The 21,405-nt window shown below is 42.5% G+C and overlaps 3 protein-coding genes across 6 annotated transcripts; 2 read left to right on the plus strand and 1 right to left on the minus strand.

Moving 5' to 3' along the window:
- Positions 1-1,046: 1,046 nt before the first annotated feature.
- LOC139419090 (uncharacterized) lies at positions 1,047-10,246 on the minus strand. 4 transcript variants are annotated; one of them, XM_071169015.1, is made up of 4 exons: positions 8,544-10,246; positions 8,288-8,424; positions 7,649-7,864; positions 1,047-2,688 (listed from the first exon to the last, which is right to left on the minus strand). In XM_071169015.1, the coding sequence occupies exons 1-4, from the start codon at positions 8,839-8,841 to the stop codon at positions 1,447-1,449; spliced, it is 1,893 nt and encodes a 630-aa protein (XP_071025116.1). In that variant the 5' UTR covers positions 8,842-10,246; the 3' UTR covers positions 1,047-1,446. The 4 variants fall into 4 exon arrangements, with proteins under 4 accessions (XP_071025116.1, XP_071025118.1, XP_071025117.1 ...); XM_071169017.1 differs by having other exon boundaries at positions 6,583-7,864; positions 8,544-9,262; XM_071169016.1 differs by having other exon boundaries at positions 1,058-2,685; positions 8,544-9,262.
- LOC139419093 (uncharacterized) lies at positions 9,877-14,031 on the plus strand. Its single transcript, XM_071169020.1, has 4 exons — positions 9,877-10,331; positions 10,416-10,519; positions 10,628-10,691; positions 10,893-14,031. The coding sequence occupies exons 1-4, from the start codon at positions 10,022-10,024 to the stop codon at positions 11,984-11,986; spliced, it is 1,572 nt and encodes a 523-aa protein (XP_071025121.1). The 5' UTR covers positions 9,877-10,021; the 3' UTR covers positions 11,987-14,031.
- A 1,826-nt stretch (positions 14,032-15,857) lies between these two features.
- LOC139419092 (uncharacterized) lies at positions 15,858-19,659 on the plus strand. Its single transcript, XM_071169019.1, has 3 exons — positions 15,858-16,374; positions 17,568-17,704; positions 18,078-19,659. Exons 1-3 carry the CDS (start codon positions 16,077-16,079, stop codon positions 19,293-19,295), a joined length of 1,653 nt encoding a protein of 550 aa, XP_071025120.1. The 5' UTR covers positions 15,858-16,076; the 3' UTR covers positions 19,296-19,659.
- The last annotated feature ends 1,746 nt before the right edge of the window (positions 19,660-21,405 follow it).

Raw genomic sequence — 21,405 nt, forward strand, 5'->3', positions numbered from 1 at the left:
AACACACGGACCCAGTTTTTATTTGAAAACCCCAGAAGTGTGGAGTCATTCCACTTACAACTATGGTCAGGAGTTTTTCACTGGTCTGACCACAGGAAAAACTCCTGGCCTTGTCAATCATTGCGCCAGGTGGAGTAGTGTGAAGCTGATCTCGGGTCCGTTCTTGATTTTTTTTCCAACTAAATTAAAGTTAGGATTGGGGTTAGGATTCCTTTCCTTCGATCTGCCTGATTTCATTTGGATGTAATGTGAGAATATATATAGGTAGGATCAATATGTATTTAGGGTTAATCTACAGTCTATATGGTCAATATACACTACCAGTCAAACTACATGATTCCATGTGTATTATTTCATAGTTTTGATGTCTTCACTATTATTCTACAATGTAGAAAATAGTAAAAATAAAGAAGAATCCTTGAATGAGTTGGTGTTCTAAAACTTTTGTCCGGTAGTGTATATATTTAGGGTCAATATTCAGGTAACTGCCAAAATAAAGGAAACACCAACATAAAGTGTCTTAATAGGGTGTTGGGCCGCCACGAGCCAGAACAGCTTCAATGCACCTTGGCATAGATTCTACAAGTGTCTGGAACTCTATTGGAGCACTATTCTTCCACGATAAATTCCATTATTTTGGCGTTTTGTTGATGGTGGTGAAAAATGTTCTCTCAGGCGCCACCCCAGAATCTTCAATAAGTGCTCAATTGGGTTGAGATCTGGTGACTGAGACGGCCAAGGCATATGGTTTATATCGTTTTCATGGTCATCAAACCATTCAGTGACCACTTCTGCCCTGTGGATGGGGGCATTATCATCCTATGGCAGCATAGCCATGGTAGCCAAAATAATAGCCTGCCCAGCATTTTTATACAGGACCCTAAGCATGATGGCATGTTAATAGCTTAATTAAATCAGGAACCACACCGTTGTAGTAGCACCTGCTTTCAATATGCTTTGTATCATTCATTTACTCAAGTGTTTTTTGGGAGTTACCTGTATATTTAAGATCAATCTCTATAGGGAAAATAAGCACCATGGAATTATTTGTAAAATATTATTTATTGATGGAATTATAGGAATGAATGAATAAACAGCAACAGCCATTGGTCAAATTGGTACAGAAGAACATAACTTTTTCAGTCTCACAGAGGAATTTCAGTATCTGCTATAACTTTAGTGTGACGCACACAGTATTATTAGAAGAACACAACCATGATCAACCTTAACAGTCAATGTGAGTGATGCTGTTGGCCTTAAAGAAGCCAAGAAAACGTAACAGTCTTTGTAGATAATGTAAATATGAACCACGTTGTATTGTAGACGTATGAGACCAGGGCAAACATCCTGCAGACATACGACTATGTTAGAACCAATGACGTTTGAACTCATGATATTGCTATAACAGCTTTTTTTCAATAGGAATCTCTTGTTCCATGTCAGTTCTCAATGATGAAGCTTCTGATGTCTTTTCAGATTGCCAGAGTGGGAGAACCTGCGCCCGCACTGTGCACAACTGAAGGGCTTCTCCCCAGTGTGGACGTTCTGGTGCACTTGGAGCTTGCTAGGGGACACAAAGCTCTTCTCGCACAAGGTGCAGGCGTATCCCCGCTTTCTGGTGTGGATGACCACGTGCTGCTGCAAGTCGCTCTTGTGGACAAACGTCTTATGGCAGCTTGGGCAACCGTACGGTCGTTCTATGGTGCCAGGTGTAACGTCTGTGGCGAGATTACTGGAGTGAGAGGAAGTTGTTGCGCTCGGTCTAAAATGGCCAACAGGAAGTGAGGAATGAGCTGGTTCTTGAGTTCCTCTTCCTGGTATTTCAGAGTGTCTATGGAGGCTTGCCAACGAGTGCCAACTAAATTTGTTGGCCTCACCTGCATTTCCTGTGCCAAAATGCATGCCTGTATTTTTTTCTGTGTGCCGGAAGCTGGGTGAAACCAATTGCATAGTGTCTCTCATCGAATCGGGGTGTACGGGGCGAATCGTTGGTGCATTCCCCTCAAACACTCCCACTCCCTGCCTATTTCCAGTCCCATTGATATGTGGTTTAGTAGCTGTACCCACCTGACCCCACTCAAAATCTATATCTACCTGCTGCCCACTGGATACAGAGTCAATCACTATCACATGTTCTGATGATGAATGGAACGACTTGGGGGAAAACCTGTGGTTTTCTAACCCTACACTTCTCATTTCTATGTCTGAGCTATTCTGTGTTTCTATGCCCACTGGGCCACTCCCTAGGTCCATTACTTTAGTGTGAGCAGCAGAGGCGCCACCATCAGTCGCTACTACCTCTCTCCACACCTGGTTTAAAGAATCTCTTAGGAGATTGAAGTCCCCGTTCATGTCACACTTTGTGTCCAGACTCTGTCTCTCTGCTCTGGGTTCAAATCCTGTGTGCTGCTGAGGTCCCTGTTTCACATTCCCTGTTTCTGATTGGAGGAGGACGACATCAGATCCACTGACCTCCATAGCTGTGTGGATGTAGTTGTTGTTGCCTCTGGGGCCACTGGACTGGATGGTGATGTCCTCTGTTGTGGCTGCAGCAAGTAGGGTGGTTAGTTCTCTGCTCCCCTCCACTGTTCTAGCTGGGTGGCTGATCCTAGAGTCCTGGTCATCTGCTTCTCCCTCCACCTTGATGATCAGCAGGTCTGGTTGCCCTTCCTCTGTCTCTCCTGACTGCTGATGGGGTTAAGTGGGAGAGATGAGTGAGTGAGACGGAGCATACACTATCTACTGATATGGACATGACAATCGATTTTGTGAAATGTATTGTGTTCTTATCAGTGGAGAACTGGAGGGTATAGACTTTGGGTAACAGTAAATTTAATCCACTTATACGAATATAATTGTGCATATACACTATATATACAAAAGTATATGGACACCCCTTGCTATTTCTGCCACACCCGTTGCTGACAGGTGTATAAAATCAAGGACACCGCCATGTAATCTCCAGAGACAAACATTCGCAGTAGAATGGCTTTACTGAAGAGCTCAGTGACTTTCAACGTGGCACCGTCATAGGATGCCACCTTTCCAACAAATCGGTTCATCAGTGGCCTCCTGAGTGGCGCAGTGGTCTAAGGCACTGCATCGCAGTGCTAGCTGTGCCACTAGAGATTCTGGGTTAGAGTCCAGGCTCTGTCACAGACGGCTGCAACCGGGAGACCCATGGGGCAGCGCACAATTGGCCCAGCACCGTCTGGATTACGGGAGGGTTTGGTGTACGGTGTTTCCTCCAACACATTGGTGCGGCTGGGTTGGTTGGGTTGTGTTTCGGAGGACGGCGGCTCACGACCTTTGCCTCTCCCGAGTCTGTAACTACCAATTGGGTAAAAAATGTTTACATGTTTTATTTCATTTTTCTATTTTAAATCAGTTTGTTTTAATTTATGCCCTGCTAGAGCTGCCCCGGTCAACTGCAAGTGCTGTCATGATTCTAGATGATTCTGTGTTTCCAAATTTGTGGCAACAGTTTGGGGAAGGACCTTTCCTGTTTCAGCATGACAATGTCCCCATGCACAAAGCAACGTCCATACAGAAATAGTTTGTCGAGATCGGCATGGATGAACTTGACTGGCCTGCAAAGAGCCCTGACCTCAACCCCATCGAACACCTTTGGGATGAATTGGAACGCCGACTTCGAGCCAAGCCTAATCACCCAACATCAGTGCCCGACTTCACTAATGCTCTTGTGGCTAAATGAAAGCAAGTCCCCGCAGCAATGTTCCAACATCTTATGGAAAGCCTTTCCAGAAGAGTGGAGGCTGTTATAGCAGCAAAGGGGGGACCAACTAAATATTAATGCCCATGATTTTGGAATGAGATGCTCGACGAGCAGGTGTCCACATACTTTTGGTAATGAGTGTATATTAAAAGACAGCGTTTATATGAATTTGATTTCATACCCTTGAATCCCATTTAAAAACAGCAAGGGACATGATCCAGGAAGTAGGCAGGACTTTCAAGTCACATGTGCCAAATACAATGGGTGTAGATTTTGGGATATATTAAATCAGATCCACTTTAGCCGACATCCACATAGCGGTTATTTTGGCGTGTCGGAGGTAGAACTGTGTTAGAGCTGTCAAATCCACAAGAAGCTCCTGGCATTATACCTAAAGCGGACATCGCCATTGGATGCACAGAGTTAGATTAAGAGAAATCCCATGCAGCCTAGTTTACAAGTTCGAACACTGGAATGTGAGATGTAATCCACACCTTGATTAGGCTGATAGAAATCCTCATTATTTTGTTTAACAGCCTACACTTTCACGTTCCGAACTTCTAACGCAAGTGGGGCGGATGTGGCTTTGTGACAATGATAGCAAGACCAGCTGCTCACCGATTTGACGGCTACAACTCCAACATCGTTCCACCTTGAACACAGCCAGGTTAACCAGCCAGGTTAACGCTTGATCTGATTGAATCCAGGCCTTTACTATGAAATGTTTGCTTACGAGCCCTTCCCAACGACGCAGAGTAAAAATATATATTTAAAAAATACAAATATATATAAATACAAAAAATAATACAAATAAATAAATGACAATAAAAATAGTGTAACCTAACTGACAAACCTAATCCATACTTTTTTCCCCATAGGAATCTCTTGCTACTGTGTCTAGGGCTGGCACAATTACCGTACAACCCTGTAACTGATGGCTATGGATGAAGACTGTCATGAAAATGTAATGAACCGTCATAACCGCAAAAACATGTCAATTAACACTTTTTTTTGCGGATCGAACAGCTGACAGAAAACGGGACGGTCAGGCATTCGTGTGGCCGAGTCCGTTTCTGCCATAGAATTAGGAATTAGAACACAAGAATGGACATGAAAGGTATTATAACAGTATTAAAGTCAGCCATTTTGTTCAGTGAGTTGGTCAACCATGGTCAGCCAGTGTGCTGCGATAAGATATTGTGTAAAATAATACATTGAAGATTATCTGCACAGTATATTTATTAGCTAGCCAGCCAGTTTAAGTGGAATGATTTCCAATAATTGTTCAAATGAACTGCCAATATGCCAACATTCCATACAAACAGTGCAGTCAATCCACAGCCATACACTGGCTGACGTCAGTTGATGATAGGTCTTATACAAGTTGTAAATGCAAAAGTACTGATATTGTATCATATTATAACATTCACAGCTTTCAAAGAAAACAAACAGTGAGACATTTATGGTCTGTTTAGATATATTATAGAGACTATTTATACAGAAAATGTGTATAAAACCTGTATAAACTGTATTTATAATTTTATGCCAATATTTTAGGTTAACAATCATTCTATTACACAATCTCTGATATCACACGCCTTACTTGAATTGTTCTGCATAAGTAAAACAGAGAAATACAGTACATGCAGTAGAGGTCAATGGAATTCGACCAAAACAATGGGAATGCCATTGAAACGTGTGGGTGAAAGATGCCGTAGAGGAAAGATCCTGAATCTCCTTGTTGCCGCCCAGCTAAATTAGCCTACATTTAGGCCATTGTTTATGTGTGTATTTCACACTATGTTGAGGTAAAAAATCAGAGTATAATGGTTGTATGGATGTCAACCCCAATATATGTTCATGTTATCTTCATCATTCAACTGCATTACAGTTAAAAACTACCACCAACGATTGCTCTGTGCTAGCGATGCTAACAGTTTATTTGAACGGGAGTTAGCATTTAGCAGTCACTTCTTCTAAATCTGAAAAGGGACTACTTCGAAATGTTATGCAGCGAAAACAGCCAAATATATCCAAATGGGACTTTAGTAACCACATTGTGGACCTGTTACAATACATCAATCATGACGGATTTGTATTTCATTTTTTTACCCCTTTTTCTCCCCAGTTGGTAGTTACAGTCTTGTCCCATCGCTGCATGGCCCGCCACAGCCAAACCACACTACTTCTTGTCACACTGCTCGCTTAACCTGGAAGCCAGACGCACTAATGTGGAGGTGCATTGCGCATGGCCCGCCACAGGAGTCGCTAGAGTGCGATGGGAAAAGGACAACCCGGCTGTCCCCTAACCCGGAAGACCCTGGGCCAATTGTCCGCTGCCTCATGGGTCTGGGATCGAACCAGAATCTGATGTGACACAGCTAGCACTGTGAAGCAGTGCCTTAGACTGCTGCTCCACTCCAGAGGCACAATCATGACGGATTTGTGAATATCCACTTTGTTAGTTAAGATTTGTTGAACTTGCGCCAATCTGGCATCCTTCTTCTATTCCCCGCGGACTGCATTCCACTGACCTCTTTACCGCATCTATGAATCACCTCTGCCTCTACTGCCATTCATTCCAATTAGACTGGTTTGGATTTTTCCCTGTCTAAAATGGCTGACATTTTCACCCCACTCTAGAACTTTTGAGTGTTTATGACATAGCCCCTCTAGTAATTTAATAGGATCTCTATGGTTTCTGCTGTAACATGGACTCTCCAACGTGATGAAACTTTGTTGCTCCTTGCTGAAACAATTCAGGAGCGGAGGAAAGAAGAAAATGTTTGTCTTTTGCAATTCAAACGGTTATAATGGTGACCAAGGTTATTAGGCTGATCAATTACCACCATCCAAAACTCCATGACGGTCACAGCCTTTGTCTCAATGATGAAGCTTCTGATGTCTTTTCAGATTGCTGGAGTGGGAGAACCTGCGCCCGCACTGTGCACAACTGAAGGGCTTCTCCCCAGTGTGGACGTTCAGGTGCATTTGGAGATGGCTGGCGCACACAAAGCTCTTCTCACACAAGGTGCAGGAGAATGATCGCTTTCTGGTGTGGATGGCCACATGCCGCCGCAAGTCACTCTCGTGGACAAACTTCTTATGGCATGTTGGGCAACCATACGGTCGTTCTATGGTGCCAGGTGTAATGTCTGTGGCAAGATTATTCGAGTGACAGGAAGTTGTGGTGCTTGGTCTAAAATGGCAGAAAGGAAGTGAGGCATGAGCTGGTTGTTGAGCTCCTCTTCCTGGTATTTCAGAGTGTCTATGGAAGCTTGCCAACGAACACCAACTATCTTTGTTGGCCTCACCTGCATTTCCTGTGTCAAGATGCATGCCTGTATTTATCTCTGAGGGCCGGAATCCGGGTGAAACCAATTGCATAGTGTTGTCTCTCATCGATTCGGGGTGAACGGGGCGAATCATTGGTGCGTTCCTCTCAAACACTCCCACTCCCTGCCTATTTCCAGTCCCATTGACCTGTTGTGTAGTAGCTGTACCCACCTGACGCCACTCTAAATCTCTATCTACCTGCTGCCCACTGGATACAGAGTCAATCACTATCACATTTTCTGATGAAGAATGGAACGACTTGGGGGAAAACCTGTGGTTTTCTAGCCCTACACTTCTCATTTCTATGTCTGAGCTAGTCTGTGTTTCTAGGCCCACTTGGCCACTCCCTAGGTCCATTACTTTAGTGTGAGCAGCAGAGGCGCCATTATCAGTCACTACTACCTCTCTCCACACCTGGTTTAAAGAATCTCTTAGGAGATTGAGGTCCCTGTTCATGTCACACTTAGTGTCCAAACTCTGTCTCTCTGCTCTGGGTTCAAATCCTGTGTGTTGCTGGGGTCCCTGGTTCACATTCCCTGTTTCTGATTGGAGGAGGACGGCGTCAGATCCACTGACCTCCATAGCGATGTTGTTGTAATTGTTGTTGCCTCTGGGGCCACTGGACTGGAAGGCGGTGTCCTCTGTGGTGGCTGCAGCCAGTTGGGTGGTTAGTTCTCTGCTGCCCTCCACTGTTCTAGCTGGGTGGCTGATCCTAGAGTCCTGGTCATCTGCTTCCCCCTCATCCTTGATGATTAGCAGGTCTGGTTCCCCTTCCTCTGTCTCTGCTGACTGCTGATGGGGTTAAGTGGGAGAGATGAGTGAGTGAGACAGAGCATACACTATCTACTGAATGGAGATATGGGCATGACATGGGATTTAGTGAAATTCATAGTAGTTGTCTTGTTGTTATTGTGTTATAATCAGTGGTGTAGTGGAGGGTAAACTCCACCATCTGTATGTTACACATGCCTTTACAACCCTTTGGCACAAAAATGCATTGAAAGTATAGGGACTGTTACTTTACTCACCGCAAACGGCAATCAGTTTTTACTTGCCTATTTTTTACCACTACATCACTAGTTATAATGTGCTGGTATATACACGTCTATTCAGACATAACCTCATCCCCAGGCGGAAGGAAGTGTCTGGTGTCCGAGACTAAAACAGACATAAGTCTGTGACAGTCTAAAATCGTCTGTTAAAATTGGAACTTACCTCATCACTTGCAGCATCCATATGCTTTGATGGAGAGACATCCTCTTGGTCCACGTCTATGGGCTGTCTGTCTCTTTGAATGCTGCTGTTCCCAAAACTCCTGTTGGAAAGTCTGTTTCTGCTTTGCCAAGTAGGTCCTGGAAATAAAGGGGAGGTTCATTTGACCCCATCCATCAATGGTGTTTTACAAAGTACCAAACAACGATTTAGCGATTTAGACTATCTGCACACTGTCACATTCATCATCACCACCAACCTGTCATTGCCTTCTCTCGATGGTTGTGTCTGTTTAGGAGGCGTATTCCATGGAAGCGATTGTGGACGGACCCCTCTGAAAGCTTTATTCTCTCAGCCCGAAACCTCGCGATCTGAAATTCCATCAATTTCAATTTCCTCCGGAGAAAGTCGTTGTCCTTGTGGCTTTGGGAAATCTCCAGATGTACAACAGCATAGCCATCGTCAACAATTTTGCAGATTTCGGCTACAGCCGCGTTGGCTAACACCTCCATGATTGAGGCTATCTGCGCCTGGAACTCGACCACGGAACCCGACATTGTCCCCCGACGCTTTTGGCCCCTTTTCAACGAAATAGTTTTTATGTTTTCTATGTTATGATAATTTACAGTTATCTAGCTAGCTATTAAAATAAAGAGAATCATATCAGAAACTACACATCGCTGGCTAGCTTTGTTTTTAGCTGGTGAGATTATGTTTCCTTATGCTGGATGGTAGAGTTGAAAGTTGGACACCGCCACCTACTGTACAGGAGTGTTCCACAATAACAACAATGTTGGAGCTATGTAATAAACTACAGGTTCTCTGGCGTAAACCATGTTTCATGATAAAAACAGCAATAACAACAGTATGACTGACATTAAATAGATATTAATTCCATCCATCACATCTCTATAATTTGCTTGTAGCCGATCAGTCTAATAGTACATCTATATTGTTGAGATGCAAATTTAAATTGTAATGATTAAATACCGTTATTTGGTTTTCCACTGCACCAAAACATATTGAATCACATTTTTATTTCTCACATGCGCCCAATACAATCTTTCCGTGAAATGTTTACATGGAAGCAAATTCATAGGGATGTTTAAAATCTTCAGCCGTCATAATTTATACATTATCAATCCACTCAGTCCCATTAGCTATTTATGCTATATTCAAATATTTTTCTCTTTAAACTGAAAGCAAGCGTTTACTTAAGAGTACATTCTCAGTGTGTTTTTTCAGTTAGTTTTGAGACACGTATTAACCCTGAGTCTACTCTTCGATTTACTTTTATTGAAGGCATTGATTAATTCCTTTGAACGTCATATTGTATGATGATTGTGTATTTTTGTACTTGAACTAAATAGTAAATAATCATTGTTGAAGGAAAATGTGTGTGTTTGATTTAATTCACTGCTTTGTTATAAGTCAAAGAAGGCTGATTTGTAAAACATTTGATTCCTTTAAGTAGCAGCTACGATACAGTAGGTGGCAATGTTGAAACTAACATAAATATTGTGTGTTGCAACCTTTATTTTGGAAAAATATCGAGGAAGTAGCCGACAACCTTTTGTTTCCGGAACAAAAACAAACGAAATAGAGATGTGTTCGAAGCATACCGCTTATCTATGGTGTGACGTCTCAGGACATTAACTGAACACTGCATTGCAAATGAGCTAGTAGGACTATAATACAAGTGTTTAACATATAAATAGTACCAATCCAAGGAAGGGCATGTCCAATACCGTTGTCTTTCATGCTCAGCTAGCCTCCATCATTGAGGTTTTGGCGAATGCAGCCGTTGCCGAAATCTGCAAACTTGTAGATGATGGCCATGCTGCTTTACGTTTGGAAATTTCCCATAGTCAGAAAGAAATTGATAACCTGCGGAGGAAGCTGGTTTTGACAAAATTCCAGAATTCTCGACGGAGCGCAGAGAGATTTGGAGCCCTGCGACGCACAGTTCACAGGCGAGTGGACACGGATCATGTTGCCCGGGAGAGAGAGAGCTTCGTAGAAAAGGCAAAAAGCAGACTTGTATATTGTAGGTCTTTTTTAAACTAATTTTTAACATATTAAAAATGACGTGTAATGTAACGTTTATGAAGGGTTCTCTTTTCTGGTGCAGTGGAAAATCGTTTTGCCTACAGTGAAGGGGGCAAATGTATGCAGGATGTCACCAACCGGAGAGACGCAGGACGCACAGCGACAGACCAGGATGGGGCCATGCAGGTCAATTGTCATAGACAGGGTCAAATTGATTATTTGTGTTTTCATATTTCAAATGTTGGTGAGGATATATTCATAATAAAACATTTTCTGGTGAATACAAAAACACAGATGGCAGAAATGCAAGAGGTACCTCATATCAAAATGGAAAATCTTGACACCAGCATAACCGAAGGTATTACACACTAGATTTCTGAAAACTTTTGGTATTGTGCAAGTCTATGCAATTTACACTTTATGTTGAGTAAAGCCTTCAATGTTTATTGCCGTATTTGATTAACTTCTTAGTCATTACCAGTAACTAATAAATAAGGCAAAGAAGAATCCGTCTCCATTACAGGAAGCTGATGCTGTGCTTTACGTTGACACATTTCAGAGATTGTCCAACCAGTCAGTGAGAGCAGTGAGAAGATCATTGTGGCAGAACCAGGTTCTTCATCCTCTACTGAACCCACAGGCCTTCTGGACCAGCAGGGCAACAGACACAGAGCTTCAGACACCTCACTCAATATAGAACCTGAAAACCAGACGTTCCAGCATCCAGCGTCACAATACAACAGAACAAGACAGGACCATCAGGTTGCTGAGGGTGTGACCTGGGAAACTGACCATCAACCCATAGAATACAGCCTGTCCCATTGGACAGAGAACCAAGAGACTGACAACCCAACTGTGAATGCTCCTCACAATGCAGGGCCAGACTCCAAGAGGCTGTCTGAACATCCAGAGAGGAGAGGAGTGCCTGGTAACTCTGGGGTCTGCATGTCTGCTTCAGGCTCTCTGGACTGGGTGCCTGATGTGGTGATGGTGGACTCAGTTCCCATTAAAGTGGAGGCAGATATGAGTTCAGAATGGAGCATAACTGGCCAAGAGGTGACATCTGGAGACATCTGTTCAGAAAGCAGGCAGCTTGTGGACAACAGAGGAAGAGGGGGAATGGAGTCTGGACAGACAAAGTGTCCCCCTGACACTCAACATGCAGAGCAAGGGACAACTGTAGGATCAAGGTCCAAGTTGCCAGATTTCAGTGGACTGTCCACCCTAAACAGATTTTCATCCCCAAGGGTTACCCTCCACCAGGTTCCCCAAAGAGGGAAGCCAGCCCCCTTCCCAAATTTCAACAGAGGCTCCACTTCTTCATCAAAAGGCATAGAAAAGCAGCCGCAACAGCTGATGTCTCACTCCACCCAGAGGCAGCTCCGGTGCAGCCTCTGTGGAAAGCCCTTCCCTCAGCCGGCATACCTAAGGAGGCACATGCGGGTCCATACGGGGGAGAAACCGTACGGCTGCAGCCACTGCACCAAGCGCTTCTCCCACAGCCACCAGCTGAAGATGCATGAGAGAGTCCACACTGGAGAGAAACCATTTCACTGTGTCTACTGCGGGAAGTGCTTCACCCAATCCGGCCACATGAAGAGGCACCTCCTCGTCCACACTGGCGGCAGGCCACAGGACATTGTGCTGCCCTGAGTGTACCAAGGTGAAGTTTCCCCTAGGTACAGATCTAGAATCAGCTTCCTCTTCCCCAATCCTAACCTTAAGCATTAGTGGAAAAAAATATACTAAACTGACCGAAGATCAGCTTCTAGGGGTAACTTCACACTACTCCACCTGGCATAATGATAAGTAGGGCCAGGAGTTTTTCCTCACCATGTGATCAGACCAGGAAAAACTCCTCTCTAGTTGTTAGGGGACTGGCTCCACACTACTGGAGTTTTCATATGAACACTGGGTCCATGTGTTTTTAACAGTTTGGATTAGAGGTCGACCAATTATGATTTTTCAATACTGATACCGATTATTGGAGGCCAAAAAAAGCCGATACCGATGAATCGGACGATTTTTATATATATATATATATATGAAATAATGACAATTACAACAATACTGAATGAACAATGAACACTTTTATTTTAACTTAATATAATATTTCAATAAAATAAATTTAGTCTCTTATAAATAATTAACATGTTCAATTTGGTTTAAATAATGCAAAAACAAGGTGTTGGAGAAGAAAGTAAAAGTGCAATATGTGCCATGTAAAAAAGCTAACGTTTAAGTTCCTTGCTCAGAACATGAGAACATATGAAAGCTGGTGGTTCCTTTTAACATGAGTCTTCAATATTCCCAGGTAAAAAGTATTAGGTTGTAGTTATTATAGGACTATTTCTCTCTATACCATTTGTATTTCATATACCTTTGACTATTGGATGTTGTAATAGGTACTTTAGTATTGCCAGCCTAATCTCGGGAGTTGATAGGCTTGAAGTCATAAACAGCGCAATGCTTGAAGCAAAGGGCTGTTTGAAAGAATGCTTACAAGCCTGCTGCTGCCTACCACCGCTCAGTCAGACTGCTCTATCAAATCATAAACTTAATTATTATATAATAACACACAGAAATATGACCCATAGGTCATTAATATGGTAAAATCCAGAAACTATAATTTCTAAAACAAAAAGTTTATTCTTTCAGTGAAATACGGGACCGTTCCGTATTTTATCTAACGGGTGGCATCCATAAGTCTAAATATTGCTGTTACATTGCACAACCTTCAATGTTATGTCATAATTACGTAAAATTCTGGCAAATTAGTTCGCAACGAGCCAGGTGGCCCAAACTGCTGCATATACCCTGACTCTGTTGCACAGAACGCAAGAGAAGTAACACAATGTGCCTAGTTAAAATAAATTCATGTTAGCAGGCAATATTAACTAAATATGCAGGTTTAAAAATATATACTTGTGTATTGATTTTAAGAAAGGCGTTGATGTTTATGTTTAGGTACACATTGGTGCAATGACAGTGCTTTTTTCGCAAATGCGCTTGTTAAATCACCTGTTTAGCGAAGTAGGCTATGATTCAATGATAAATTAACAGGCACCGCATCGATTATAGGACAAGCTAGATAAACTATTAATATCATCAACCATGTGTCGTTAACTAGGGATTATGTTAAGATTTATAGTTTTTTTATAAGATACTTTTCATGCTAGCTTGCACCTTACCTTGGCTCCTTGCTGCACTCGCATAACAGGTAGTCAGCCTGCCACAAAGTCTCCTCGTGGAGTGCAATGTAATCGGCCATGATCGGTGTGCAAAAATGCAGATTACCAATTGTTATGAAAACTTGAAATCGGCCCTAATGAATCGGCCATTCCAATTAATCGGTCGACCTCTAGTTTGGATAGTTACCACATTGAACACTACCCTCTGTGTGTAGTGGTTGTGTTTTCAGTTCAGCTGGCTTGATGCTTGGTCCAGAGTGGACTGATAATCCATAACTTATAACAGGTGAAGATTTTAAAAATCATTGGTGCAATACAGTAATTTATTTGAATTGTATTAATTATTTATTTAACCAGGTGAGTTGACTGAGAATACATTGTGATTTACAGCAACGTCCTGGGGTAAATTACAATACATAGAACTAGTTAAAAGCCATAGTTAACACGCAGAAATATAAGCAAGCAAAGAAAGAAATTCAATAAAGATCGATCTCATAACAATTCCAATTTCCTTTTGCCTCTCAACAATATTGATGTACTATAAGACTGATAGGCTACCAGGAAAATTATAGAGATGTGTTGGAATTAATATATATTTAGTGTCTGTCCTCATACAATAAAGTAGGCTAATGTAATTGAATAATAATAATTGATTGGATTTATACAGTGCTTTTCTACCAACTGAGGTACTCAAAGTGCTTTACATAGTAAAGGGAGAAACTCACCTCATCCACCTCCAAGGTGATGCACAGTGACCCTTTTTGTGCCAGAACGCTTACCAAACAGCAGCTAGAAAGGTGAGGAGTGATATATGCCATTCGGGGAGATGATTAGGTGGCCACGATGGTATGAGGGCCAGATTAGGATTTTAGCCAGGACACCGGGGTGAACACGCCTACTCTTACGATAAGTGCCATGGGATTTTTAATGACCCCAGAGAGTCTGAACACCCGTTTAACATCCCATCCAAAAGACAGCACCATTCGTAGGGCAATGTCCCCTCTACTGCCCTGGGGATCTCCTTAGACCAGAGGGGGGTGCTCTCTACTGGCTTTACATCACCACTGCCAGCAGCACCTGGTCTCCCATCCAGGAACCATTCCTGCTTAGCTTCAGAGGCAAACCAGGAATGGGATGCTACTGGTATCAAGCTGAAGGCATGAATCAAATGGTTGTTTACTGAAACTCCTCAAGTCTTTCCAATCAATGTAATACATGTTAAACAATAGCCTGCCTTTCTGTGGTCAACTAGATGATAATTGTAAACACTGTTGTGATTTGAGACAAGCTTGGGGACTCGTCTTTAAAAATCAATCAACGTCAGACTTGAGTTTTCACTGAATCTCCGTTTGGATATTGGTTAGGCTGCAATTAGTCTAGGGAAATGTTATCTATAGTTGAGGTGAGTGCTGCTCGGATCATCTTGTCTAGTTAGCTCATTTATTAGAATATTTTGCCAGCATTTTGCCAGTAGTTTAACAGGTGGGTTATTTTGCTCTTAACGCAAGTCGTTTAGTATGCAATAGTGTAGCTTAAATCAAGTGTATAGGCAACTCTTAAAGCCCGCGGAGGTTGTAAAATATGAACACGAGAATCACATTTTCAAAATATAGATTGCTAGTATTTTCTATTGGTATCATGATGAAGATACTATAAATGTAAGAGCCTACGCACCTGCTCTCTAACAAAGTGGAGTGAGGGTAGAGATGAAACGTGGAACAAAAAAGCATGGACTTGGGCTGTTTCAAAATACCACTTTTTTTATATGACCGGTTCCACACGTTTCTGTGACAAGTTGTGTGGGAAAAATATAAATTTAATTTTTTCCCCCCTGTATTCCAATATATTATTAGAAAATATATATGTGTTGACTATGATCGGGATCGCAAATTATTGTCTGTTCAATGAACAAAATAATGAACTATTAATTTAATTCATTTGGACCTAACGTAGCCTAATCAAACCCAAAATATGTTATTCTATTCTTTTGAAAATATGTTTCAGGTAAGAATGTGGTAAAAATAGGCATGTTTGTAAGGGGGCAATATAAAAAAGTACCTTCTTTTTTTTTACAGAAAAAAATACCGTAAATCCTATGTGAAAGCAGTACTACACATCTAAACCATTGTTGTTATTGTGTGTGTGTGTGTGTGTGGGGGGGGGGGGGGGGGGGGGTACCGTAAATCCTATGTGAAATCCGTATTACATACCTGAACAATTGCTGTTCTTGAGTGGTAAAAATACCGTAAATCCTATGTGAAAGCAGTACTACACATCTAAACCATTGTTGTTATTGTGGAGCACTCCTCTACAGTAGGTGGCGGTGTTGTACTTTCTATTGAATTGCACGGTCCAGTTTATGATTACATTACTGTGAAGATGACGAAAAAAACAATCTCAACAGCTACTTACAAACAAAGCAAGCTAGCGATGTTTAGTTTATGATATGCTTGTATCAATTTTACTAGCTAGATAGATAATTGTGAATTGTCATAATATAGAAAAACAAAAACACTGTTTCATTGAAAAGGGGCCAAAAGCGTCGGGGGACAATGTCGGGTTCCGTTGCCGATTTCCAGGCGCAGATAGCCTCAATCATGGAGGTGCTAGCCAACGCGGCTGTAGCCGAAATCTGCAAAGTTGTTGACGATGGCTATGCTGTTGTACATCTGGAGATGACTCAAAGCCACAAGGAGAACGAATTTCTCCGGAGGAAAATGAAATTGATGGAACTTCAGGTCGCCAGGTTTCGAGCAGAGAGAACAAAGTCTTCAGAGGGGTCCGTCCACAATCGCTTTCATGGAATACGCCTCCTAAACAGACACAACCATCGAGAAACTGCAACGACAGGTTGGTGGTGATACAAAATTATACAGTGTGCACATACATTATGATCATTTTCAGTTTGACCCCATCCATCAATGGTGTTTCATAAAGTAGAAATCAAGCATAATACGGCTGTGATGTATGCATGTCAATACAGTTAGGGATGTATTATTGACATTAGCCCTATATGCGTTATGCATACATCCAGGATGTATACAGTTAGTGGCCAGTTTATTAGGTACATCCATCTAGTACCGGGTCAGACCCCCCTTTGCCTCCAGAACAGCCAGAATTCTCTGGTGCATGGAAACGTACCTCAATTAGTATCAAGGGACCTAACATATGCCAGGAATCATTCCCCACACCATTACACTACCGCCACAAGCCTGTACTGTTGACACCAGGCAGGATGGGCCATGGCCTCATGTTGCTTACGCCAAACCCTGCCTTTGCCTCAGAATGACGCAACAGGAACCTGGATTCGTTGGATTAGGCAATGCTTTTCCACTCCTCAATTGTCCAGCGTTGGTGATCGCATGCCCACTGGAGCCGCTTCTGCTTGTTTTTAGTTGATAGGAGTGGAACCTGGTGTGGCCTTCTGCTGCAATAACCTATCCGTGACAAGGACCGCTGAGTTGTGCGTTCCCGAGATGCAGTTCTGTGCCATTATTTGCCTGTTTGTGGCCCACCTGCTAGCTTGCACGATTCTTTCCATTCTCCTTCGAACTCTCATCAACGAGCTGTTTTCACGCATAGGACTGCCGCTAGATGTTTTTTGTTTCCCGCACCATTGTCGGTAAACTTTAGACAACTGTCGTGCGCGAAAAGCCCAGGACCAGCCGCTTATGAGATACTGGAACCGACACGCCTTGCACCAACAATCATACCACGCTCAAAGTTGCTTAGGTCATTTAGGTCGTTTTGCCCATTCTAACATTCAGTCGAACAGTAAATTAATCCCTCGATGCCTGTCTGCCTGCTTTATACAGCAAGTCACAGCAACCTGACTAGCTGTCTGTAGGAGCGAACCATTTTCGTGAATGGAGCGGTGTACATAGTAAACTAGCCACTGAGTGTATATTGTACTGTCACCACAGCTAGTATCCCTCTAGCTCTATATACACATTACACACGTCATGAACGTATTATGCTTGTTTTGTTCTTTGTAAAACAACATTGATGGATGGGATCAAATGAACCTCCCCATTTATTTCCAGGACCTGCTTGGCAAAGCAGAAACAGACTTTCCAACAGGAGTTTTGGGAACAGCAGCATTCAAAGAGACAGACAGCCCATAGACGTGGACCAAGACGATGTCTCTCCATCAAAGCATATGGATGCTACAAGTGATGAGGTAAGTTCCAATTTCATGCTGTCACAGACTTATGTCTGTTTTAGTCTCGGACACCAGACACTTCCTTCCGCCTGGGGATGAGGTTATGTCTGAATAGACGTGTATATACCAGCACATTATAACTAGTGATGTTTAAATTGAGTAAAGTAACACTCCCTATACTTTCAATGCATTTTTGCACTAAAAGTTTGTAAAGGCATGTGTAACATACAGACGGTGGAGTTTACCCTCCACTACACCACTGATTATAACACAATAACAACAAGACAACTACTATGAATTTCACTAAATCCCATGTCATGCCCATATCTCCATTCAGTAGATAGTGTATGCTCTGTCTCACTCACTCATCTCTCCCGCTTAACCCCATCAGCAGTCAGCAGAGACAGAGGAAGGGGAACCAGACCTGCTGATCATCAAGGTGGAGGGAGAAGCAGATGAACAGGACTCTAGGATCAGCCACCCAGCTAGAACAGTGGAGGGCAGCAGAGAACTAACCACCCAACCGGCTGCAGCCACCACAGAGGACACCGCCTTCCAGTCCAGTGGCCCCAGAGGCAACAACAACTACATCAACACCGCTATGGAGGTCAGTGGATCTGACGCCATCCTCCTCCAGTCAGAAACAGGGAATGTGAACCAGGGACCCCAGCAACACACAGGATTTGAACCGAAAGCCGAGAGACTGAGTCTGGACACAAAGTGTGATATGGACGGGGACCTCACTCTCCTAAGAGATTCTTTAAACCAGGTGTGGAGAGAGGTAGTAGGGACGGATGATGGCGCCTCTGCTGCTCACACTAAAGTAATGGACCTAGGGAGTGGCCCAGAAACACAGAATAGATCGGCCACAGAAATGAGAAGTGTAGGGTTAGAAAACCACAGGTTTGCCCCCAAGTCATTCCATTCTTCATCAGAACATGTGATAGTGATTGACTCTGTATCCAGTGGGCAGCAGGTAGATAGAGATTTCGAGTGGTGTCAGGTGGGTACAGCTACTACACCACAGGACAATGGGACTGGAAATAAGCAGGGAGTGGGAGGGTTTAACAGAAACACACCAATGAATCACCACGATTCGATGAGAGACAACACAACGCAATTGGTTTCACCTGGCTTCCGGCCCTCAGAGATAAATACAGGCATGCATGTTGGCACAGGTGAGGCCAACAAAGATAGTTGGTGCTCATTGGCAAGCCTCCAGAGACACTCTGAAATACCAGGAAGAAGAGCTCAACAACCAGCTCATACCTCACTTCCTGATTGCCATTTTAGACCAAGCGCCACAACTTCCTCCCACTCGAGTAATCTCGCCACAGACGTTAGACCTGGTACCGTAGAACGACCGTATGGTTGCCCGAGCTGCAATAAGAAGTTTGTCCACGAGAGTGACTTGCGGCAGCACGCTGTCATCCACACCAGAAAGCGGCCGTTCGCCTGCACCTTGTGTGAGAAGAGATTTGTGTCCCGCGCCAAGCTCCAAATGCACCTAAACGTCCACACTGGGGAGAAGCCCTTCAGTTGTGCACATTGCGGACGCAGGTTCTCCCACTCCAGCAATCTGAAAAGACATCAGAAGCTTCATCATTGATAACTGACATGGAACAAGAGATTCCTATTGAAAAAAACTGTTATAGCAATATGAGTTCAAACGTCATTGGTTCTAACATAGTCGTATGTCTGCAGGATGTTTGCCATGGTCTCATACGTCTACAATACAACGTGGTTCATATTTACATTATCTACAAAGACTGTTACGTTTTCTTGGCTTCTTTAAGGCCAACAGCATCACTCACATTGACTGTTAAGGTTGATCATGGTTCAATATAGCTGCCTCAGACTAAAGTTATAGCAGCTACTGAAATTGTACTGTCCATTTGTACCAATTTGACCAATGGCTATTGCTGTTTGTTTGTCGATTCCTATAATTCCATCAATAAATCATATTTTTCAAAGAATTCCGTGGTGCTTCTTGACTCAGTATAGTTTGACCCTGAATGTAGATTGACACTATATAGATTGACCACAGCTAGCACATAATGTTCTGAGAACCATATGTTTCTTAGATGGGAATTTCAGCGTAACGTTTCCAACAGGTTTCCTAAAACGTTCCATAAAAACCACCAGAAAACATTTAGTAACGTTCTAAGAATGTTATTTAAAAACATGCATTCCTTTCTTAGCATCAGCATAACTCTATCCTCTATCTGGTTAAGTGTGTTCAGATGTGTTGGCCGTTCCCACTTATTGGCCACAACAGATCTTAATGAGTGCTTGTTTCCTTTTGAAAGGGTTCTGTTTGAATAGGCTAAAATTAACGGCTTTGTATAAGTTAAAAAATTAACATGGCATGTTAGCTCCATCATGGTGGCACAGTGAACTAATTTCATGGATAGAGAACAGAAGATCATAGTTTAGAATCTCACTGATGCCGTGCCATAATAAAAAAAGAAATGTGTTTGCATGTGTCCCATCTGTGCTTGGAGTTCAAAACAGTTAAACCAAACTAAGCCAGCAGTGTTATGAAAGTCTTATTGAAACATTCTCAGAACGTTATAATTACCTTTAAAAAAACTAGGATTTCCATTCTCAGAACGTTAATAAAACCTCCCAGTAAAACTTTCAGGGAACCACAGTAAAATATTTTTAGAATCTCCCAGAACAAGCTAAATGTTCACTTCTGTTTTTAGAACGTTTAAAAGACATTAAGCTTTACCAGTCAGGAAACATATGACTTCGTTTCCAGAACCAATGGGAAACCAAAAACTTAGGTTCCTTACAATTTCCAAAGAACCAATTGTGCTAGTTGGGTCTGATTCATGCAGTCTCCTCTGAACAGTTGATGTTGAGATGTGTCTGTTACTTGAACTCTGTGAAGCGTTTTTTTGGGCTGCAATTTGTGAGGCTGGTAACTCTAACTCTAATGGGGTGGCAGGTAGCCTAGTGGTTAGAGCGTTGGACTTGTGACCGAAAGGTTGCAAGATCGAATACCCGAGCTGACAAGGTGCAAATCTGTTGTTCTGCCCCTGAACAAGGCAGTTAATCCACTGTTCCTAGGACATCATTGAAAATAAGAATTTGTTCTTAACTGACTTGCCTAGTTAAATAAAGGTTAACAATTTAATTAATTTATCCCCTACAGCAGAGGTAACTCTGGGTCTTCCTTTCCTGTGGCGGTCATCATGAGAGCCAGTTTCATCATAGTGCTTGATGGTTTTTGCGACTGCACAGAAAGTAAAAAAGTTTTTGAAATGTTCTGGAATGACTGACATGCCTTAAAGTAATGTTTCTCTTTGCTATTTTGAGCTGTTCTTGCCATAATATGGACCTATTTGGTAAAATACAATCTTCTGTATACCAGCCCTACCTTGTCACAACACAACTGATTGGCTCAAATGCATTAAGAAGGAAATAAATTCCACAAATATACTTTTAACAAGGCACGCCTGTTAATTGAAATGCATTCCAGGTGACATGAAGCTGGTTGAGAGAATGCCAAGAGTGTGCAAAGCTGTCATCAAGGCAAACAGTGGCTACTTTGAAGAATCTGAAATATATAATATATTTATAGACTTTTTTGGTTAATACATGATTCCATATGTGTTATTTCATAGTTATGTCTTCACTATTATTCTACAATGTAGAAAATAGTAAAAAATTAAGAAAATCCATTGAATGAGTAGGTGTGTCCAAACTTTTGA

Source organism: Oncorhynchus clarkii, chromosome 10 (assembly GCF_045791955.1).
Source record: "Oncorhynchus clarkii lewisi isolate Uvic-CL-2024 chromosome 10, UVic_Ocla_1.0, whole genome shotgun sequence".
NCBI classification, from domain to species: Eukaryota; Metazoa; Chordata; class Actinopteri; order Salmoniformes; family Salmonidae; genus Oncorhynchus; species Oncorhynchus clarkii.